Source organism: Tachysurus fulvidraco, chromosome 2 (genome assembly GCF_022655615.1).
Source record: "Tachysurus fulvidraco isolate hzauxx_2018 chromosome 2, HZAU_PFXX_2.0, whole genome shotgun sequence".
Taxonomy (NCBI): Eukaryota; Metazoa; Chordata; class Actinopteri; order Siluriformes; family Bagridae; genus Tachysurus; species Tachysurus fulvidraco.
Window position 1 is genome coordinate 30789330 of NC_062519.1, and position 24325 is coordinate 30813654.

General features: G+C 39.5%; 1 protein-coding gene across 33 annotated transcripts in view; it reads left to right on the top strand.

Annotated features, from left to right (window-relative positions):
* Positions 1–24325, top strand: part of ptprsa (protein tyrosine phosphatase receptor type Sa) — a 208282-nt gene that overhangs the window by 134399 nt on the left and 49558 nt on the right. For 16 of the 33 annotated variants that reach the window (XM_047805163.1, XM_047805173.1, XM_027159581.2 and 13 more), the window contains 7 exons: positions 3974–4084; positions 5612–5623; positions 12823–13092; positions 13357–13938; positions 14087–14223; positions 15542–15686; positions 23548–23868. In XM_047805163.1, coding sequence (XP_047661119.1) covers positions 3974–4084; positions 5612–5623; positions 12823–13092; positions 13357–13938; positions 14087–14223; positions 15542–15686; positions 23548–23868 — 1578 coding nt within the window. The remainder of the gene's footprint in view (positions 1–3973; positions 4085–5611; positions 5624–12822; positions 13093–13356; positions 13939–14086; positions 14224–15541; positions 15687–23547; positions 23869–24325) is intronic. The other 17 variants (XM_047805181.1, XM_047805211.1, XM_047805234.1 and 14 more) reach the window with 3 other exon arrangements.

Below are 24325 nucleotides of genomic sequence, written 5' to 3' on the forward strand. Positions count from 1 at the left end.
CAAATAATAATTAAGAACCGCTTTTGAAAGATGCGACATCAAAGGCATTTTGTTTTGGATAGCAGCAAATCGAAAATGCCCTGACTCTGCTCCGTTTAATGACACCACTTTTCACTTGGCCGGGGACTGCCTGGTTCAAAAGAGAAAATTAGATGTTTTGGTTGAAGGAGGGAAAGAAGCTTAACGTCCCATATCAAGAAGAAACATGCACATTGTGTGAATGCAAATCACATTCATTGTGTCCAACAACAAAGGGTTTCAACAAAAAAGGTGGTGAAAAATTAAGCAGCATGGCTAAAACGAATGATAAGGATATAAGCTTAGCATGTGCCACAAGGATACCTTAATGAGCTTTGGTGCATGTGTGTGTCCCTAGCAGTACCATGCTATAATGATAAACCATCACACAAGACGAAAGCAGTTTGAAAAAGAATAAAATAGTATCATTGTGGCTTTCTTGACTTGGACATTCTCTGTGTAGTTTTTCTACCCCAGCTTTGAATGAAGAAAAACCACAGGCAAATCCATAATGAAGTCAGTTGGGATGGCCGCATCAGCTGATCCTGTCTAATAAAGCCCATCACCTAAAATAACCCAGTTTAGACAATGAAAAAAAAGGCAGAGAATATTTATGGTCTTGAGTTGCTGCTGGAATTTAAATAGCTTTTAATTTATTTACCTCCCTTGTTTTACTGAAGGTTTTCTCACCAGCGATCTATAGCAGCTCTCCCACAGAGTCATTAGCTGATTAAAAGTGGACCGGTTCTTAAAAGCCCTTTGAGGCTGGACACAGAGAGGGCAGCACAAGACTTATTGCCCTTGCGAAAAAGAGCCTGTGAGAAAGAAAGCAGAGCCATGGCTTGTTTTAATTATCACAGCTCGGTTAAATAACATTAGAATGCAGTTAGCAGCATGGCTGAGTTTTCTGCATTCGTCCGTGTACACAACATGCTTGTGTAACATCACCTGAGGAGACTTCAAAACACACTACAGTTTCACCTGCTACAGCCAGGCTACCCGCAGCGTGCATCAAACGACCCCCCCCCCCCCCGCCCCCCGCCCCCCCACACACACACATCCATAGGCCCACCTGCTCTCATCGCGTCACATGCTATTCTGGCCTGGCCTCCCTGATGGGATCTGAGTGATTAGAGGTGTGGTAGGAACACCACTTGGAAAAGGCTGTTATTGACACCTGTGCTTTTGAGTGTGAAGGACTGAAAATAGGCATCTAAGAACGCAGCATGGGCTTTAGCACAAAGCTCTATGTGGCTGGAAGGGATCTTTATTTGGGTACCAATTTTGTGTCCGAGTGGTGATTCAGACTGGTTCCAGGTGTAGAAGATAAGACGAGGACAGAAACAACTGATCCCGATGACAAAATATAGCTCTCCATCTGGCTTATAGCTAAAATAGTGCTTGATTAAAGGGCAGAAATTAAACAGAAATAGCATGTATTCTAAATAAAGGGTGATGAAACTGGATGCAAGGTAGGGAGAATGAATTGGCATTCCTGATTTAATGGAACAACACTACATAGAGAAAAATGTTAATCTCATGGTCAGTTTGATCTGTGTCATCATGCACTGCCTTCTTGCAAGCCTGTAACTCGAATAGACTTTTGTAAAATACCACAGATTCCAAATAACTGGAAGATAGCAGTACCAATGCTTTCCTGGACTGATATACGCCGGATCATTACAAAGTTTTTAACTAGTCCTACATGTCATTTTCAAGTCTATCTCTGTCAGAGGAGACAATTCTTTACCAAGCCTGTACTTATACTCTAGTGCCCCAAACTATGGTTCCCTTTTCAGAAAAGCCATCAATATAATGTTTGAGGATCCCTTTTCCCACTAAGAGTGTAAGATAGTGTTTTATGTCAGACACAACCGAACCCAAAACATTGTACCCTGGCTGACCGTGTGCTCTGATCCTAGACTCTTTCCAGTCTGCAGATGCAAAGAAAAGCGTTTGATTCTTTAGTAAAATGGTCTTTGAGGGAAAAATAGTTTCCATCTCCTCTGTACACTTAAAAGATCTTTTAGATCTTTGGCTTGTTCCTCCTGGTCAACTCTCAAATGATTGTAAAGCCCTACAACAAATTTTTCGTTTGAGTTAAATTCCTTTAGAAAGCTAGAAGCCTTAAGGTATTGCTATTGCAGAAATGATATTTGAGTGGCCTGAGCAATTTCACTTCATTACAGGGAAAACAGCCAACCACAAATATTGTATGGAGACAGCTGGGGAAACTCTGCAGATGAACCTGTTATATGATACCACCTGTGATTGATGTGAATGATGAACATTTAGAATTTCCTGGACTAGTTATGGACTCAAGTGGTGAAGCTGAGGTTGAGAAACTGTCTAAGCCAGAATTCACATATTATGTAGCCAATGCCTGCGTTTCTGCCTATGGGTTACTGTTTTACAGGCCTTGCCTGTTTCAGGGTTAATCACATACAGATACACATTTATGGAAGACTGAACATATACAGGTACATACAGATAGTATCACTGCATTACATGGCTATTCTTTTGTAATAAACAATGCAAGAATATTGTATTCTTGATCACAACATGTAATTGGACTGAGCTCATGGCTCAGTCAAATTGACATCTATGGACACTGATGGCACAAGCACAGGGGTCACAACATACATACCTACAAACTAATCAGTGAGTACTTCTCGGTCAGATGGTATGTTTTAGTAGTTTAAGCCAAATGCTAAGGTTTTACAGTCAGCTAAGAAACTAACTATCGCTTACAAAACATGTTGGCTTACCACCAATTTACAATTGTTCTCTGATGGCCTGGTCTCCTGGTGAGATCACAGAAGTGTCTGACAGAGCGAGCTTCCCAGACTGTCACAGGCACCAGATGTATTGTAATTGTAGTGCACCAAAGTACATCTCCACCAGTTAATTTTTAGGGCCTCTCAAGTGGCACAGCTGTTCAAGGTGTCACCTTATCTTTGGGAGAAGGCAAGTTGAAAGCTCAACAGTGACACAGTCATCTGTGAGTCCAGAGTCCAGGGGAGTGTAATTGGTCTTGCTTTCTTTGTGAGTAAGATGGCATTGGTCTCTATCTCTGTTTATACAGGCTGTGCTACATAATTGTGGTTATCTGTTAGCTCATATGTACTGAATAGGACAGGTAGTGCTGCTTCAGGTGTGTCCAGCTGTCAGTGGTGTTACACATGCAAAGAAAAAATGAAGGTGTTAACATGAATTCATAGGGCTTAATAACACAAATGAGTTGGACAAATGACACCAGGTGATTTCAGGTCACATATAGAGCTTTTGGATTGTATGTGTGCAAAGGGCAGGTAGTTTGAACCACCAGAGAAAAACAAAGCATTTTATGGTGTATTTCATATTGATGCTATAATTATAGAAGGTGCTACTTATTCTAAATCCCCCTGCTTCCAACAAGTGATCTAGTGAATGGTTCTACTGGGCTGACACAAAAAAGACAATTACAGAAACCAAGCAAAATAAAGTTCAACACAGAGCCAATATATAACTCTCTTGCTAGCCCACCAGCAGTCCTTTAAACATATTTGGTAGAAAAGATGCTAACCAGATTCAAATAATATTTTAACTTGTATTCAAAAGACAAGACACGACAACCCACAGACAAAACATACACCCGTTTTGACTTTCAAGGGTGAAAACATGACATGCTACCTCAAATACTTGATCAGAAGAGGGTAGGGATAATAGCTGCACAAAGTTATAATAAAAGCTTTCAGTAATGACATTTTTGATGAAATAAATATTCAAAGTCATCCCTTTTCTAAATAACCCTCTGAGCCCTTATGAATCATCTGTTCATTGTACAACACATGATTTTTGAAATTGTTTCTTTTTTCTCATCATCGTCTCTCTCTCTCTCTCTCTCTCTCTCTCTCTCTCTCTCTCTCTCTCTCTCTCTCTCTCTCGTTCTCTTTGGGCGTTGCCCTCCTCCCAGGGGCCTTGCAAATTGAGAACACCGAGGAGACGGATCAGGGGAAGTACGAGTGTGTAGCGACAAACGTGGAAGGTGTGCGCTACTCCGCCCCTGCCAACTTGTATGTGCGAGGTAGGGAGCAACCTGGCTTCGGAGATTCTCTCCGTCCAGTCCGTCACTATGCATAAATGTGGGGCAAACCTACTGTTCTTTCAGACCTTAATAGAAAATATTAAACTGGGCTTTGTGGAATAGAATTAGTTACTTTTGCTTGAATGCTAAAATGAATATTCCCATGTTTTAAAAAAACAACAACAATATAAGCATATAAAATCCTCCGTTGGTATTTTTTCTATTGAGCTTTTCAGGTACAAGTGGATGATGGTAAGTCTAATTTTGATTGGCTGCCAAGGCAATCAAAATACAAAGGTAAAAAACAAAATTGAGGATGATATTGTTTATGGATGAGTATTCAGCTCATATACGCTGCAGACCGCACTCATGAATAGTGTATAAAAATAATAGTAATTTATTTTAGAAGGGAACAACATGACAATATGCTATAATGAATATGATGTTATTGTTATAAGCAGCAGTTCTCAGTGACATTGTTCATGTTTTCTATTATAATACATCACATTTAACTGATTATTTCATTATCACTGTATGACCTGATTAACTATGTGACATGAACCTGAATATGTTAGAGGAGGCGACACATGCACATGAGCAACAATTCAGCAGGATTGGCTTTGAGAACCACTGGCTATAACAAGCTTTTTTTTTTAATCGATTGCTTTCATCAATAACAGAAGATGCTGATAATATTCCTTGAGACTGTTTCTATTAAATAATTCAGGTTTCTGCTAGATACTGCTAGAATTCCGAGGTGTTGTTTTGCTGTTATAAGTATTATTCTGCTTTTAAAAGAAGTGTGTTCATTTTCACTGATACACCTGCCGCACTAAAAAATGTATCACATGTCTCCTTCCGTTCATTTTCAAAGCTTGATTCTAATCTCGACTGTAATCAAATGTGTTTTGGTTTCTAGAGTGTTCTGCACTTGAAATTAACAGCTACAATGCAAAGCTACTCCTAAACTGCACGGCTAAAGCACTAAATTTGATGATTTACATTTCAAAACAGATCCAAACTGGTATTTTTTAGTAAAAACTGCTGATAGACATGTATTTAAATTCACTCTCATTGTAGCTGCTAAATTTAATAAAAGTCATGCTTTTTGTGCAGCAAGTTTATTTATTTATTTATTTTTGTCGTTTCATTGGTTTCGCTTTTGTTTCTTTTCTCTCCGTTCTGTTCTCTAATTTAAACAAATGGCCACCATGGGAGCTTTTTAGGTGGCTAAAAAAGACGTTGTGATTTTTTTTATTGTGATGACGTATTTAAATTCACCCCAAGTGCTTCGTAGAGAGCGCTGGGGAAACGGCGTCCTTCTAGGTCAAAAAGCAACCAGCAAGATTGTGACAAAATGGGTGTCACTGCTGTAAGATGTAGACTTCGCAAAGGGAAAAAGCAAAAGCAGAGATATGCAGCAACTTAAAGCCTTGAGGTGGCCTTTTTTACTCTCTCTGTGTTTCCCCTATTTTTCTCTTCTCCTCATGTCATTGTGTTCTGCATCAACCCCTTTACATCCCTCAGAGCTTCGAGAAGGTTGGTGTGTTTTTTCTTTTTTACTTTTTTACCCACATTAAAGGCGAAAAACGTTGTTTGAAACTTTTTTTAAAATACATTTATTTATTACAAGGCTCATTAGCAGTTTGAATGAGCATTAACTAAATATTCAAACCTGCTAAATAGTTCAATAGTTGAAGGAAATTTTAATTTGTTTGCAAAAAAAGAGATTAGAAAAAAATAAATACCCGAAGAGTTCGGGCTCTTTTTATTTAAAAAAAAAAAAAAAAAAACCTTTACATTTGAGTTTGCATTGTGGGGCCTTTGTCGTGTATGCATCTTTTGGTATTGCTTCTGCTCAAGATAAAGCTTTATTGCATTTGATGTCATGGGAATAAGCATATGGATTATACATGCATGATGAGAGAATGTTGCTTTGCTTGTTGCATGCCCAGAATGGACATATTTGTGGACACTTTGTTTCTTTTCTTGCTCTTGTGTGTTTGTGTGAACTTGTGAACTTCTCTTTACTTCCTTTTTTCTTTTTAAGCATATTATCCTAATTAAGTCATCTGTGGCCTCTTATGGAGTTAATTACATGTTTATAGTAGTGTGTTTGCCTTTGTCTTTGTTTGGTACATTTTTAACTCCTTTTATGTTGGAATTTTCTCTGTGTTAAATGTGGTATGTATTTTTGTGCACACTTATCCGTTATAACGCGCAGCTGTTTGTAGTTCCAACATAGACTTACTGCAAAAAAAAAATATGTAGTTTTACAGCCAGTGTTCCTGCCATCTCTCTCCAAATCTATTGTGGCAAATAAAACCCGATTGGGCGCTATTACTTTTTGTAGAATTTTCTACTCATGGATAATTCACAGAGATCAGCAGCAAATATAATGATCTCTAAATTCCTGAAAGTCGCTCAGAGAGCAGGAGCTTGGCTTTTCAAACTGTGTGCAAGCAGGGACTGCTTTGTTGACTGACTGCCACTTGTCCTTTTCTATTCAGCCGGCTCAATCAAACCAGGATTTATGATTCATTTGATCCCCTCAGTGACGGCACGTGTCTGAATTGAATTTCAGAAAACGATTTGCCTCATTAAGCCACCTAAATTAGGCCCAAACATAAATCTATTGGCTTGTTTTTTTTTTCTCTCTTTTTGATTTGAGTCTAATCCTGGTCAAATACTGTGGAGAAGCAGCCAAATTTAATTGGGGCCCAATTCCAGCTCGGTCCACTGGCGTCTGCATTGGTTAAGTCGAGGGCCCGTTTCACTTTGACCCATCGGTTTTGTGAGATTTACACACTGAACGTAATGGCCCACATGTGCTGGGCTGCAGCTCATCAGGCTGCTTTCTGAAGCATGTCCAATTCTGTATTACATCTCCAGTTACAGAATCTAGCAAATTTATCTAATCTAGCTCTGAGATTTTTTTATTTTTTTCATCACTTCTTGCACCAGCATTCGTGAATTTATTATCTGTATAATAGAGCAACATGAGGAGAAGAAAGGAAACCAAACACCTCAAACACGGTCAGGATCATAGAATGGATTTTTTAAGCAAAATCATGCAAGAATGCCTCCATGCTAAACTGCAGTGCTAAACCAGCACGTAATGTCTGTGCTGAAACAAAATGGCCTCTTTAATAATTCATATGCAGAGGAATACATGCCGGTGTTAAGGGGGAAGTGTAGTCGTCACGCAGGCCCCAAGCAGGAGTTAGAGGTATAAATAATGAAAAGGCAGCACTGCGACTCCCAGGGCCTGGCATTTATTGGCAAGATTTTATTTGTCAAATCTGGTCGTACCCACGACAACTGATCTCTGCTAGGACACATGAGGGGGCACCTGTATGACGCAAAGCTTTAAATTAGCAAGATTGTCACGTTAATAAAACTGTGTGTCCAAAGGCTGAATTTATGCCGCTCCTTTAATCTTTTCTATCCCAAAAAAAGAAGTTAAATTCACTACTGTACCTAATTAGTAGGGAAATTAATTAACACAGTATGTATAATAACATCCTTTTGAACTTTGATTTACTGAAGCTTAAATCCCTGGAGTAAAGACTGTGCAAAATTAACAACAATGACCAGTTTGCATATGTCCAGTAATCTCTCCTTGTGCCTGCCAATATAGCTTTGAAGTTATTTGTCAGTTCTGCTCAGAACAATATATGATTTAAAGGTTTAAATCTTTCTGGATGATCACATAAAGAGACATACGTTCAATGATGCTGGAAGACTGTGCTGTGCTAAACTGTTGTGTTTGAATTTTTTCTTTTTTCTTCTCTCTTTTTTTTCTTTTTGCTAATCTGCATGTGCATGTTTGAATGGTCACCACCCCTGTAGCTTGCATGTGCTTGCATGCCTTGCTGTGCATTTTTGTGTGCAAAATGGAAAAGAAAGCTAGATTACACCCTGTTCTCTGGTGGGCTAAAATGTGTGTCTAAAATCTCACAAGTAATGCAGTCCCAGACTCTATCAGCCTTGTATTTGTCATAATCAGATAACCCGGCCACAGATGTTCTGCGGCTTTGTACCAGTAATAACTTCCATTACTGGTGCTGAATCCTCTAAGCCTCCACTGAGACTGTCTAGCATTTCAGTTAATGTGAGCAACCTCCTGTGGCTGGAAATGCCCACCAACCTACTTTGCCCAGGTGGAACGGAACCTTCCAGGTGTCAACACCAAAGCAAGGTGTAATCTCAGCTTCAAGGTGGCACTATGGGCTGCGAGTTTTGTTCGCTTTTCTCTTCATCATTTTGGGGCTGGACAGACTGTCTCACCAAAATGGCAGATAGTGCTCACCTTCGAAACACTGGTCTGTCGCAATTCCTTCCTTCACATCTTCACATTCTAAAAGCAATGTTTAAAAAGGAACCAGAAGTGGCATTTTCTCTTTTTTACCTTGCCTTTCACCTTGTCTATTATTAAATCCTTTGATTTGTCTTTCTCGCCACATCGGGGCTTGATATGAAGATTTGACTCTTTTTTTGTTTTTTTGGGTTTTTTTGTTTGTTTGTTTGTTTTTGGTCCAGTTTGTGGTTTTATTGAAAGTTTGTTTTTGGTCCTGTTTGGTCCAGTCTGGTTTTATTGAAAGACTTTTAGATGAAGAGGTCAATTAAGTTCAGATTCAATCACACTAACTCATCCTGTATATGACAGCAGAAAGCTCAGGCTGTTATTGCTAGTCGAGGCTCAGATAAAGCCTGAAAACAGCGCTCTGATTCATGCAGCACTACTTCAAAGCCGGACAAGCCTGATAGATCGATAGTCTAGGATTCAAATGTTGACGTGTACTGGATGAGTCCAGACTCATTTGGAGTTGGTCTTTTGTCAGTGGCAGATGGATAAACTGTTTTGAGACATTGTTGTCTTAACTTTGAAGTCAGAGAGATTTTCACAGAGGGTTTCATAAATCTAAATTTTAATCTTGGCATGGTAAAGCAGGCTAAAGTACTTTTGTATCGAACTTTGAAGCTGTAGTTTAGCCTACTAAGCTATTAAGAATGAAATTTTCTAAGCAAAACATTGATATAATGCTTATAACTCTATAGACTCCGTAACTAAATGAGCACATAACAATACAATAATGGTTATTATCCTGGCAGTGATTAGCGTCAAAGGGTGAAAGGTTGCAGCCCTTGTTCACTCACTTTTCAAAGCTGGCTGGCTCTCTGCAAACCCATCTAGGGTTAAAAAGGGACAAAAAAAAGCTCTCACTGGATATCTTACAGATCTGCCAACCTTATTGCATTTTGTGTAGGATCATTTTAAGAGAGCAGTAGACTCACTAATAAGATGCCAAAACAGCGTATGGTTTCCTCAACGCAAATATCAGTTAGAAAATGGACATACAAATCTGGAATGACTGACAGTGGTGTAGGTATTCTGAAACAACCCCCGCCAGCTTGCCCCAGCTCCTTACATTAGATAAATACATTTATATTATTTTAAGTAATAGGAAATATTTTTGGAAACAGGAAAAAGTATTGACTATTTTGCCCAATAAAGGCTTTAGTAGGCCTCCACTTTAGAGTAACACTCAAATAATAATTATGATGGTAATGATCTATAGATTAGACAAATGCCATTTGTTTGCTTTGCTCTCCTGTGATGCATTCATCTTGAGCAGCTGATCAACCGTAAAAAGTGACAGCTCTGTGAAACTATTTCATGGTTTCTGTGCATGGCATTAAGCAAGCAATTGTTATAAGGATTATAAAAAAAAAAACAGGAAGTGTTAGTTTTCTTTAGGGTTGGCAGGTCTGTAGTTCCATTTTAATATAAAATTACTGCTGTAAATCTGGTAAGAACTGTAACTTTACTTTTCAAAGATCCATTCTGTCAGATTGCTCAGACTGTGATCAGTGGTCAGTGCCTTGAAGAAGACACCTGCTCTGTAAAATCTGTGTGCCTTGGTGATTTTTTTTATTTTTATTTTTTTCATTCCAGCATCATTTTGATTGTGTGTATTTATATATGTGTGTCTTTGTTCCATATAAACTGTTGCTAAAGTTGCACTTGCTAGCTATATATTTATTTTGGGTTGCATGCTTTGATTGGCTCGACCAGTTCTAAGATCTGGTGGACGGTTTGGTTCCATACTCTTTCTTGTGCAGTCACACCCATGCATGATCTTGCGACATCTGGGCTGCCCTTTCACCTTTTCTCAAAAATAGTGCTTTTGGGATGGGTACGTTTTTAAATGCCGTTTTATTTTATTTATAGATTTATTTGTTTGTTTGTTTGTTTTTAAATAATTATTTATTTATTTAATTTTTTTGGAAAGTTGTTGTATAATATTATGTATCTTTGGAAAGCAAATATGTAAGCCAATACACATAGATATATAATATCTTTGAAATAATAATTTGCTTAATATCAGTTATTGGACACCATAGGAGAGAAGAGAAATCATCATTTCCAATCCTGGAGAGCGAGTGTTTCATTTTCCTGATTGCCTGATAATTAACTTGTGTCTTTGAGAAGGCAAATCACCAGATTATCCCCAAGACTGGAATTGATGACCCTGGCATAGAAGGTCTGAACTTTCCCACTTAACAAAGACTGGAAAGGTCACTTTATTTTAAGACGTAATTATAAACATTGTTATCTGAATTATAGGAAAATATGTGCAAGGATTTAGAAGCTTTCAAAGTGCTGGTGGGAGTCGAATCTTGGATTTCAAGCCCCTCTGTGGGAAAAGTCAAACCCACTGAGAGCTGTAATTTCTGCTCGAGTTGGACCAGGTCTCCTCTGTGTCCTCTTTCCTCTTGCTTCCTTTTTATCTGTCCATGTACCCTGTTTGTTTGAAGCCCCAAGTAAATGTAGAAAAGGTTCATCTCAGTCTGTCCATCCAGTTACGTCTGTTATTCTGCTGCCTGAGTCTGTCTCCACCTGTTGTCTCTGTCCTTTTGTGTCATTGACTTTTTATTTATTTTATTAATTTATTTGGAACCAGCTCTAGCACCTCACTCTCCATGTGCTCCCCTCCCTCTCTCTCTCCCTCTTTCTCTGTCTCTCTCTCTGTCTCTCTCTCTTGCGCTCTCTCTCTTTCTTCTCTCTCTCACCCTCTCATGGGAATACGTACGTCCAGCAACATTTCCCAAGTCCAGAAGTCTCAAACTGCAAATTAGAGAAACTTCTGTAATTTAAAAAAAAAAAAGAAAGAAAGAAAAATGTTAGAGAATATAAGCATGTATAGTACTGTATAGTAAAAAATAATTCATTCTGATCCTCTATTTTGAATAGTGTAAGTATTGGATTAGTCTTATACATCCTTGTCCTTAAGGAAACATCCCCTAAGGATATTTTGACACAAATATCTCAATGAATAGCCCAAATTCAGCCAAAAGAAAAAAATCAAGGTTACCAAGAACTGGAGAGTTGGACAGGTTATGAAAAGACCATTGTCCACAATCTGGCTACGCCAGAATTCTTCCTAAATGCCCTGCCCCCTCTTGTCTGTTTGCTTTCCATGCCATCCTCACTCATCCTGAGTTTCATGTGTGGCTTTGACAGCCCTAAGTTCTTAATTGTTCCCATTGTACAGTACGTAGAATAGAGTATTTCCTGTCTTTTTTTGTTGTTGTTGTTTTGTAAGTAAACCCTTGTTTTATATCCATGGCCAGTTGAGTTAAAATCAGCTACCGATGTTGTTTTTGCAAAAGCGATGCAAAAAAAAATGCGTTTCGGCTTCTGGTCTTGACTGCAATGTGACAACGCTCCTGTTACATTCAGTCCGACTGGCCAGAGACAAAAACGAAACTTTGTCAGCATTGAAGTGGGTTTCCCTCCCCCTCTCTCCTCGCTCTCCTTCCTCTTCTTTCTCTTCTCTGTTCTCTTGTGCGCGTTCTCTATCTCTTCTGCCTTTCTGTTCTTCTTCTCCTCTTCCTCCTCCTCAGTCGTCTTTGTCTGGGCATGCTAGCAACCTTTGAGTTACATTACTCTATGCATTTTTATCCCAGATCTCTATTTGGTTTGGTTTTTTCCCACATTACTGTTGAGTTCTTCTCTTTCCCCGTTTCCTGCATGATGTCTGTGAAAATGATAGCTGCATCTATCAATGGAACCGTGTCAAATCTCAAAGAGGCTTTGTCCAGTTGATCTACCCTTGATCACAAAAATCTGATTAAGGTTTCTCATCTTTACTCCCTAGTTAATGGACTAGTTTACACATACATGAAGTCCCATATGTGTATTTTTCAAGTATTTTTTTTTCCTTTTTGATCCAGTTTCTATCCAGTAGGAGATTCTTTCAAGAGCCACTTCCTGCTCAGCTGCACATGATGTAGAGCACTGAAAGTCTTTCAGCACTCTACCATTTTTTTCATACTCATTTTCGACTCATAGTACTTCACTTTGCTTGTACTTTAAACACAGAGTTTCAGGTTAAAAGATGAGAAATTAATAATAGATTTTTGTGTAATTAATTGTGTTGTGATGGGTCAAATATTAGTCAATGGAACCTTGTTGCCATGAATTTGTTGCTTTAATGTCAATCTATATTGTTGGTGAAGCAGTTTTGTTAGTTTAGTTACATTATCCTTATTTTGAGTTACACAATTTTAGAGTTTGTTCTCTCTTTCTTATGATTTATCGTCCTCTCTTTAGACAACGTCTGTGTTCTAAAGAAGGACTCATTTTCATCGCCCTGTCTTGTCACCTCTCTTTCTTTCTTTCTCTCTGTCTGTCTTTTTCTTGTTTTCCATCCTTCTCTGGGTGTTTGCAGTCCGGCGTGTGCCCCCTCGTTTCTCCATCCTGCCCACCAATCACGAGATCATGCCAGGCGGCAGCATCAACATCACCTGCGTGGCAGTGGGCTCGCCCATGCCTTATGTCAAGTGGATGCTTAACTCTGAGGACTTGACACCGGAGGATGACATGCCAGTCGGACGAAACGTTCTGGAACTGAACAGCGTGCATGAGTCAGCCAATTACACCTGCGTGGCCATGAGCAGTCTGGGCATCATCGAGGCTGTATCGCAAGTCATTGTTAAATGTAAGAGGGGACTTGCTTGTAACTCGAATTGCTGAAGCTTTTGGAGCACTTAAATACTTAAAAGAAAGAAAATATATTTATTTTACAATAGGCATAACCTATGCCATTCTAACGTTGTGTAACTTTGATGGCTTATGTCATTTGTGTACTGTACTATTTTTCCAGGAATTCTTTAGATTTTTAGATTACTTGGGATTTGTGTAATCATTTTTTGCATAAATTGCCTGTTGGTAAATTAGAATTTTTCTGTGTACCTTCTGGCAGCCCTGCCCAAGCCTCCAGGTACACCAGTTGTTACTGAAACTACAGCCACCAGCATCACCATTACATGGGACAGTGGCAACCCTGAGCCTGTTTCCTATTATGTTATTCAGTATCGTGCCAAAATCCCAGACAGCAAGTTTGAGACCATGGACTCCATCACCACCACTCGCTATAGTATCGGTGGACTCTCGCCTAACACTGAGTATGAGATCCGGGTCTCAGCCGTGAACACGATTGGCCAGGGTCCAGCCAGTGAGCCAGTGGAAGCCAGAACAGGGGAGCAGGCTCCTGCCAGTCCTCCACGGAACATCCAGGCCAGGATCATCTCCCACAGCACTGTGATGGTGCGCTGGGAAGAGCCAGAGGAGCCCAATGGCCAAATCAAAGGCTATCGTGTTTATTACACCATGGATCCTTCTCAGCCAATGAGCATGTGGCAGATCCACAATGTGCAAGACAGCATGATCACGACTATTCAGAACCTTGTAGCCTCCGAGACCTACACGATCCGTGTGCTGGCTTTTACTTCAGTAGGCGACGGACCATTTTCTGATTCTATTCATGTCAAAGTGCTGCAAGGAGGTCTGTTGAGTACTCAGATTCTTGTTTTTTTTAATGATAGCTTAAAGTTTGTTTTATAAGCTTTATTTTTAAGCATGAGTGTTCTGCACATGCTGCTGTGTTGTTGTATGGCCTTTGTATCATGCTGTCACTCTGAATTGTCTCTTAGTTCCTGGACAGCCATCCAAGTTTCAGATTGGCGAGGTGTCGGACACCAGCATCGAGCTGACCTGGGAACCAGCATTCGACAAAGAGGGGATCATTAGCTATGAGCTTCGTTATAAAGAAGGCAGTCAAGGGAGCCAGGTGCATTAGATTGTAGCATTTATATCAAATATGTAAGGAACAATGCACTGGGAAATGTGCTGTTGTAGGAAAATGATGAACAACTTGGTGGTGTGACATGGCCTGAGTTACAGTCATCACCGAAACTTATTTTCCAATAACAGCACAACACAGCATTTTATTCCTCTTGTACCACTTAGACCCCTTACATATTCCTCTTTTTGTCCATTATATTTTATAAAATTGAGCAAAACAAGTTTCTGTTATTACTTACATAAAATCTGTTCATGTGACATAACCGTCTCTGTGTGAGTAGTTACGATAAACCAATAGCGCATTAGGATGAGTGCATTAATGTGTTTTGCAGCTTCTGTCAGGGCTGCTGTTATGAATAGAAACAAAAACTTTCTAACAAACCAGAATTGAGAATTCAACAGTGCTGTGGATAACCTTTTTGTTAAACCTCATAGTGTTTTATTTTGATCCTTGTATTAATTCCAACATTGTCTTCATACTGACAACTGAAAAAATGTTACAGGAGAGCTGTTCATTTTCTATGTAAGTTTCAGACCTGGAGGTCTGATTGACCACATTATTGCACACATTTCCTCAGTTTAATGTTAATCAGTAATCTTGTGAAACACATTGATGCAAAAATGAAAAAAAAAAAACACCAAAAACTACATTCTCACTAGCAAGCAACAGAGTGTAACTATTTATTTTCTCTATGTGTACATGAGGGGGCACAATTTCAGTAACAAGTGGTATGTGAATTGAGATTTTCTCAATTCTATGCAAATTAGGTATGACACAGTATAGTGACAAATCCAAACAACTGCCTCGTTCTACATACAATTAGTTAACATTTTTCTGTTTGACATGCAATAATGAAGGAAAAAACTGAAATTTTTTTTTCATTTTACTCTGGCATATGTACTTGTGCACAGGGAAATTATGAAGAAAAATAACACTCAGAAAATCATTGGTGCCTCTGATGAGTGCACACGGTTTGTTAATCTGTCAACAAAGTTTTTACAAAGCCTCGCATGCAAGACATAAATCAAACTTAAGTACATATTAAACAGTAATGGTGTGTAATAATTATATATTGGGTTGTAGGCTTTGCATTTTGTCTACTGCCCTGACCACACCCACAAGTAGTAGTAGTACACTCTTGAGGCAAACTATATACTGTACCACTCACTAGAGTGACCGTTGTGTAACTGTTACTTATTAGTGTGAATGCAGGTTTATGGACAAAGCCCACTACAAATTGGACAAAGTTTTATTTAACACATGATTCAATTTCACATTTCATTTACTCTTCCCCAATAAATAGGTAACAAAATCATTCAGCCCGACCTCGTCCTATGTGGTGGAGGGTCTGCGACCGAACACAGAGTATTTCTTTACCCTGGCGGCTGTTTCCAACAAAGGCATTGGTGCCTTCACCAACGAAATCTCTCAGAAGACATCCCAAGCCAGTATGTACAGCTTTTATTTTCTTGCTACCTTTGCCCATATGTTCTTTTGACTGTGAAATATTTTTGGCCATGATAATTCCAAACATTATATGTGACCAGACAAAACAACTCTGTTTGCAAACAGGGTGTGTATCCCTCTCTAAAGTCCCCAAATTCAGGGCATTGTAAATGTCAAGATTAAAAGTGTGTGCGTGCGTGCGTGAGTGTCAGCGTAAGCGTGTGCTTGTGGTGTATGAGTGTGTGAGTCTCCTGTATGGCCATCTGAAGTGGCAGTGATTTAGGGACATGCTTTGCCTAGCTCTTTAAATATGTAAGAGGTATTATTCTATCCTGATGATGGGTCTTCATTGGCTCACAGAAAGAATCGCTCAGGTTTCTGCTACAGTACTGCATGTGTTTACATGTTTGATGCTTTGGAATAACAGTATGTCTAATGCATTGTAATTAAATGTTTTCCACACAACATTGATTGTTTAATGAGAATGTAATTACTAATTATTTTTCCCCCAATAATAACAAGCTGACTTTTGATGCCTTTCTCTTCAGTCCTTTCACTAGGCTTGTGCAATATTAATTGTTATTTAAAAGAAACCTTGATTTAATGGTTTAATCGTCCAGGACCGATCTACTATAAGACACAAACAAATAAAACTGAAAAATACATCTAGTGGCACTGAGCATCATTCATTTTCCATGTAAATTACATGGATGTGACCGATGCAGCACATTGCTGTAGTTCAGCCATTAATGGCTGACATGCTGGGTGTGTGACCTAGGGTTTATGAATCATTGCCGAAGGGTAAAGTGTCTTATTATATACATCAGAAACCTTTTAGCATTTTGGGTGATTCCACAGAGTTCTAGTTTTAGTATCTTTCATGATGTTCTGTTATCAATTTGGAACATCATTCAGATGATGTGATCGACCTTTTTCATCGATTTAAATCCAGAAAATTGGCAATTTAAAGCATGACACTTGATTTTTATACAATTATAGTCCACTACTGATGGTTTTGTAGCAAGGTGATTGAAAAAATATTTTAAAAAGCTATTTAATAATAAATGCAATGTTAAGAAGACGTTTTAATTGAGAGTAATATCGTGTGCCATTTGGACCATTTAAAAAGAGTAAATACAAGAGTTGGATAAGTTAGTAAAATATTATTTAATTGAAGTAAATGAAACTGGATTTTGAGGCAGAAATCGATCCTCTAGGAACTATCAATGTTATATTGCACAAACCTAGTTTTTATATATTTTTATAAGCAACATGTAGGTGGAGACTCATGAACTAGAGGACAATTATTAGAACTGATCATTTAGTTTAATGGATTATTGTGCCTTCTTGCGAGGGTGGTGCCGCCGGCTGTTCCTGCACAGTCCCTTCCTGTTTTTCTCTGCTGCTGTTTATATTTTTCAGTTTTCCTAAATGTGAAATGAAAAAATCAATATGGTCACCTGTTTTCTTCCCCCATCTTTTCATTCACCAACAGCTTTTCTCGCTTGCAACCTAAATGCACAAAATGTCATTGACTCCAGTGTGTGCCATGGCTTTCCGCTGTGTCTGCTCCCTCTTGCTGAGTCGGACTGAAGGCCTCGCTGTTGGCGGCCACCGAAGCCCTGCTGCTAGGCGGCGTGTATGTCAGGAAGACCAGTGAATTATTCAAAACCCCCAGCTAAAAATACACACCCAACTCCTGACTTCATGATTTGGAGTAGTGATCAACTATTTAGTTTTTGTCACACATCTTTAGTATGGTCCAAGACGGTCTCTTTATGGTGTTTGGATTCCTATGGTTTCAGAGTTGTCAGACTGAATTAGCCAAAATTTAAAACAAAAATGATTTCAGCAAAAGAAAGCCATGGCAGCAGGAGCCATCAGTGTTTAAAACATCTTCTGTTTCCACTAGTGGAATGTGTGTGGTGAAGCAAAAAGCCACAGCAGATACACACACAAGCTTGGAAGTTAGAGAACACAGGCAGCATGCAGCATTCCTCACTTGCCTGACGGTGGTACTGTAGGGATGCTGTTAACACTTCCCATTCCTGAGCACTGGCCCAGCCTGTCCAGGCTTGACTAACCTGTGTATGTCCACCTTCCCCATCTCAATATGTGTCTGTGCTTTGGTGGGTTTTTTTGTTAGGTTTTTGTTTGTCTGTTTGTTTTTGTTTTTATGTGGTCTTAATATATCTTCACAACATGTGTGTGTGTGTGATATATGTGTGTATAAATTTATATGTTTCATATATTTGTTTCCCGTTATAATGAAACCAAAGCTTCCATTTGTATGGCTCAGTGTCATTTGGGTTTCTTTATTTTTTTCAGAGTCAGTTAAAGAGACTTTGGAGAAATTTTAGTTTGCTTTTTTTTTCTTTTTTCTTCTTTTTTGTTGTTGTTGTTCCAGTGTATGATTTTTTTATGAGACACATATGGTTCACTTCACAAGAGAAGACAGCTTTCAGTGAGTTCCCTTACCCACAACTGGGTTTTCTTTTCCCTTTTTGCCACAACAGTCAGCAACTTCAGACCCATACAACTCAACTCAACTCTGTCCCAGCAGCACATCATGTAGCATTCTCAAAAAAAAAAAAAAAAATCCATTAAACTAAAGATGAGAGTAAGTATCCCTGGGGGACAGTTTTAGCCTTCTGCTTGGGACTGTGGAGCTATGGAGGCCCCCATTCTGGCCTATGACACCTTTCATGGCCTTTGCAGATGGACGATTTGGCTCTCAGAGAGCCTTCACTCAAGCAGAAAAACAAAATAAAAAGATGTCGTCACTGTGTGAGAGGTCAGGAAGGTGACAGTCAGTCCTGTACAAAACATCATCCAAAACACACAAAAACAAATCATTCTAGTGTGAGTTTCTCAGAGGTAAGTGCTCGCTGTTTGGAAAAAGTCCACTCTGTCGCTGCACTTCATGTCCTTGTCAATGTTTACATATTACTAGCCTAAAACTAGCTCATTTATTGTAGAATCCAGTGATCGATGGCACAATTTTGCATCTTTCAGTTTCAGAATTTTGACCATGGTTGTATTTTTGTTGCATCTTCTGCATACAAAATGTGTCACCAGGAGGGTATTATGCCAGTGTACAAACCTTCAAATTAATCTTCAGAGACTGTTGTATGCGGCATCTGGAGATGCTTACAATTCTTTGTCCTTTTAAGCTACTTCAGTTTTGTCTGTCTCAAGTCTAAACAGTCCCTGTAGGACCACATAGCTTGTTTATTGTCTGATAGATGACCCGCACTTCTGTAGTTGGACATGTGACCTGTCTTCCATAAATCACTACATTAAAAGCTCGATAGCAAGAAACGCATGCCTGAGGGAAATTGCTTGTCCCTACACATGCTTCCGGTTGTCCACGTGTCACACGCATGGATGGAGCTCCTACTGCTCTACCATTTTTCTCACAATGGTTCCGATTACAATTTAGATGGAACAGGCTAGTCCTGACAGAGGTTGCCTGCAGTTCTGTGTGCAGCTCGTGACAAAGCTTTCCTGCTTCACCGTTAATGGAGCGAAGAACCACAGGAATAAGGAGAGGTTGTCTTTCTTGGGCGCAGCCTTGCTTAACGCAAAAAAAACTATCGGCTGTGGCTGCTGAGAGATAACCCAGAGAGATAGAAGAGTCATCTTTTATCTTTCTCATCCTTTATGTCATTCTCTCCGTCTGCTAGATATAGTTCCAATTACCTTGGTGCAGCCCTGCAGCCGCTATCATTAAACACACAATGCATTAGAACACTTACCTCACCCATCGCCATAATGAGACGACGCCTTGATTACTAGTACTGTACATGCTCAAGACAAAATGGCCATTAAGGTTAAAGCTTAGTATTCATGCAAAGCTCATTTACAAGTCAAAGCGGCAGCGTGGATTTCTTCCGAAACACGAGGAAGCAGGGTAAAACTTGTATATTGTGTATCTTTTTTCCTCTGTGGTGCAGTGTACAGTTTAAAGACTATCAAGTTGGAGTACAGTGTATATCTGGAGGCCATCGTTGTATGCTGTTGTGAGTCTGCAGTAACGAAGCAAAGCCCCCACTGACAGGCAAAGAGTACTTTTTCACCCCCATACATCCCCCAAACCAAATTATTTAACACTTATCACCAGAATAGTCTGGGTCTAATGTTATTCAGATACACCTTAAAGACAGGGGGATGTGAAGGCATAGCTGGGGGTCAGAGAGATAGACACTTCTGAGCCGGTCAGAAGGGCATCCAGAGCGTTGGCCTTCGAGAAGAATGTTCAGATCGTGGCATTCACTTCAGACGTGCTGATGGAGGGCCCACATACTGAGATCCAGAGACCCTGCTCCTTATAATCACCCTGACACCTCTGCATTTGCAGGGATAGATACAGATAATTGGCAAAAGACATGAATCCCAGTTCATTTCATTTCAATTCCATCAGCTACAGGGTATCGTGCAGGGTTACATGTACACCTATAAATTATAACACCAAGCTGCCAGGGGCCATCACAGTGCCATCACTCAAATCATAAAAGTAGATCTTTCATTTTTATTCAAACAAACAGTTTAGCTTCCCACTTAACTTAATTGCAGAAGGTTTGCAAATGTATTGGAATAATTCAATTAGCCTGTCTATTTGACACAATCTATTAAATAAATGAACAAATGTTTTTATTAATAAAGACATTAATACCTCAAATCCTGCAAAAATACATACAATTAGCGGCGATTATGTAATAGAATAAGAATTATAAGAATAATGTTTTAGTTGCATGAAGTGCATGTGGGTTCAGGAGTTAAATAAACCATGGATGAGGAAAAGTGGGACTCCAGTCATATGGGAAAGTGAATCATGATCCCATTTCTGTCACCAATAAGCACAAAGATTATTTTGTTCAGTATCTACAAGGCGACTAAAAGTATAACATGAGATCTTATATCACATATTTCTCACAGTACAAGAAACAATGCAGTTGCACAGGGTTAACTAATTTGTGGTAAATAGCCTTCTGAACTGAGTTTCTTATGTAGCATATAGCATTAAAAGAAGAAGTGCAATAAATAACATAAACAACCTTAAATTCACTTTTAACCCACCTTTGTCTATCGCGTGAACTTATCCATGAGCACATACAATAGCGAATAACAGTGTAGGGAAAAAGGATGTTAACCTTGACATTTAGATCAGCGAGGGATTCTTTCTGTCGGGATTCTTTCTGTCAGACAGGGTTTGAAGGATCGAGATATAGATGAGGGTGGGACTAGAAAAACAAAAAGCCAGGGCCCCTCTTGCTCTCTGTCTCTCAGCTATGTGGATCTTCAACCTAGTATAAGCAGTGTAGAGTACTGTACAGTCCTAGCTAAAGCACTGGGACAATTCTCCCCCTCTGAGCACCACAGATCAATCCAAAGCCCAAATCTTTAAATCTAAAGTCTGGACATGCCTCAAATATATCGTAAATCAATCCGGCTGCGGTCTCCTGTGCAATGATCCGCCATTTGGCTGAGAGGTTTTGTAAAGAAGGGGAGAGTTGATACCTGCCAGCTCAGGGAATATTACTTCCTTGTAGTTGGGTGCTTGTGGTAAGAAAGTCTTTTTTTAAAAAAGTGTGTTTGATGGAATCCAGGTACGTATGATGTAAAGGAAAAAAACGTTGCTGATTTATTTATTTATTTATTTATTTATTTTTTGATGGTCTTATTTTTCAGTTTGAAGCCCAGCAGCTTTTCATGTATCTTATGAGTTAACATTATGGATCATAGTATTTTTATTTTATTTTCAGTCATTTATTTTGCAGAGGAATTTGTTTTCCTAACTCCCTAGTTATATTTGAATTAATTTAAGCTTTTTTTTGCAGAAGGTGTATGTTTGAAAGTCATATCATGCTGTTTCTTGATTTGTTTTCTGCAAAATGACCATATCATTTGTTTGTCCTTTGATTTGAACATCTTTTTTCACAAACGGAAATAACTGTCACTTCGATAATAAGCGTTTTTTTGTTTTTTGTTTTCTGGCAGAAACAACAGCACATAGCCTTAGCAAATTAACCGCCACTGGAGGTGGGCTGATGAGGTTAGAGCCCAATATCTCTGGTCTCTCAGAGATCACAGGCTGTGTGACTTAATAAGATTACCACAGAGTTATCATATCGATTCAGATCCTCATACACAGACTTTGCAATATACACCACAAACAGCACATGTTCCTTCAGACACTGATAAACAAGGACATAATTTTCCTTAGGGCTTGATAAGATCTCGCCTTTTATTAAGTGATCACAGTCTATTATAAAAGGTAACCACTAGGGATGCATCAATACCAATATTGGTATCAGATACTCGTTCTATTTACTCGGACTCATCAAAATGAAGGCTTAGTGTCAGCTCAGGATATTGTCCACGATCAGCCACTACCAGTGTTTAATAATAAACAATAAAAACGGATTTTACTGCCAGAAAATCAGGAAAAAGTTACTCTCACCTGGTTGCATAAGTGTGCGGACCCTCTTATAATTGGGAATGTAGCTGTGTTCAGAATGAACCACATCACTCTTAATCTCATGTTCAAATAATCATACAGTAATAATCACACAGCTGCCATCAATTCTTTTACTATTGATTGAATTAGAATTGAAAGATCAGCTGTTTCTGTAGCATTTTCTTCACATCTTGTTTGTTTTATTCGACCACTGAAGAAGAGTTTACAAAGCAAGCATGCTATCTTGCTCGTTGAAATTTCAAGAGACTGTATTGATTAGCACAATAAAGGACATCATCAACAAAAAGGAAATGCAGCATCACAATGACATCACTAAGAGCAGGATGTCTCTCCAAAATGTATAAAAAGATAGAAGCTGACCAGGGAGGGTACCATGAGACCTTCAGCAACATTAAAGGAGCTTCAGGAATATCTGACAAGTACCGATTACTCTCTGGCTAGACTTTAACAATAAAAAAAAACCATCAAAGCTCAACTAAATCACCACAAACCATGTGGCAAAATGCATTATGCTCTGATGAGACCAATTCCAAAAGGTATAATAATTGTCTAATTCCAAAAGATGGGTTTGATGCAAAAATGCACATCATACCCACAGTGCAGCATGGTGGTGGCAGCATCATGCTTAGGACTGCCAGATCTTGGACTTTTCAAGCTGGAGGGAATGGGTTTTAGTGCAAAACCTTCCGGTGTCTCCTAGTAAACTAAAGATGAAAAGGAATGTCACCTCTCAGCACCACAATTACACAAAGTATACATCCAAATCCACAAAGGAATGGATTTGCCAAAAGACCATCACTTTTTTGGGAGATACTCTGTTGGATAACCTGCAGCAGACTGCGAACAGGAGGTGCTCTTAAATCTGATGGATCTAAAATGTTTTTGCAAGAAATGCTGGTAGACTGAGAGGTCTAATACAATCAAAAGGTGCTGGTACTCAATAAAGTATTAGTTTAGGGGTGTGCACACTAATGCAACAGATTTAAATTTAGTTTTTCCTTTTTTCCCTATAAAATATTTTTAAATTCTGTTTTAAAATTGTATTCTATCAGTGTCGGCTTTACCCATTACGCAGCACCTCATTTGTGAGGTGGTAACCATTTCTGGTAAAATTTTAGCCCGGTGGTCTAGTCAACCTTTTAAAACATGCCCGGTTTCATCTTTCATTATTATGCATGTCATGTTACATTCCTCTTCTGTTCCCATTTGCATTTGCCCTTTGAATCAGTTGATTCTTCCTCTTTTTTTGCCTTATGTTTGGTACTGTCGTGGCTTGTTTTTTCAGTTTGGTTTGTTCCCTTTTATCATTTTCTTTTTCTCTTTCCCATCTTTTCGTTTTTCCCCCCTCCCTCCCTCCTTACCCTCCCTCCCTGCCTGCGCAGAGCCATCCGCCCCCCCTCAGGAGGTTAAATGCTCCAGCCCTAGCTCCACATCTCTGCTGGTAAGTTGGCGCCCCCCGCGTTCAGAGAGCCAGAATGGCCTGCTGGTCGGGTACATAGTGCGCTATGCAGTGGCGGGGGGCGGAGCTGGGCTCGGGGTCGGAGCTGAGACCATGGAAGAGCTGCAGGCACCAGCCACCTCCACCGAGATAATGCTGCAGCGACTGGAGAAGTGGATGTCATACCGTGTGAGCGTGGCTGCAGCCACCGCTGTGGGTCCGGGTCCAGAGAGTACCACACTAATGTGCCGCACTGACGAGGACGGTACGAACCACACATCATCATTACCTAACTTTTATGCTGGGTTGCTAATTTATAGAAATGGGTGGTTCTAATAATATCAAATAGGCACCCCGCCCTGGCACTTATGTAATTGAATGGTATACAGTAGCCTTATCTAGTTTGTGCTTACAGTAATAAAGTCTAATTAGAGGCAGTTTGAATTCCCTCAAAACTACAACAGGCTGTAACAGCTCTTCTCAAGTCAGTTAGTGGAACAATGGGTTCCAAGCAAAAACACTGCTTTTACCCACTCTCCTTTTATTTCTCCCTATTTCTTGGAGTCACCAAAGCAGACTGCCAACTTATGAGCTCTGAAATGATCTTCAGCCAGCTGCCGGTTGTAAGAAATTGTGCCTGACATCCCTGGCGACAGCAGTGCTCCAGGCTGAGTGACAGCTGGAGTTCAGGGGACAAGCTGCTAATCGATACACAATGCCCA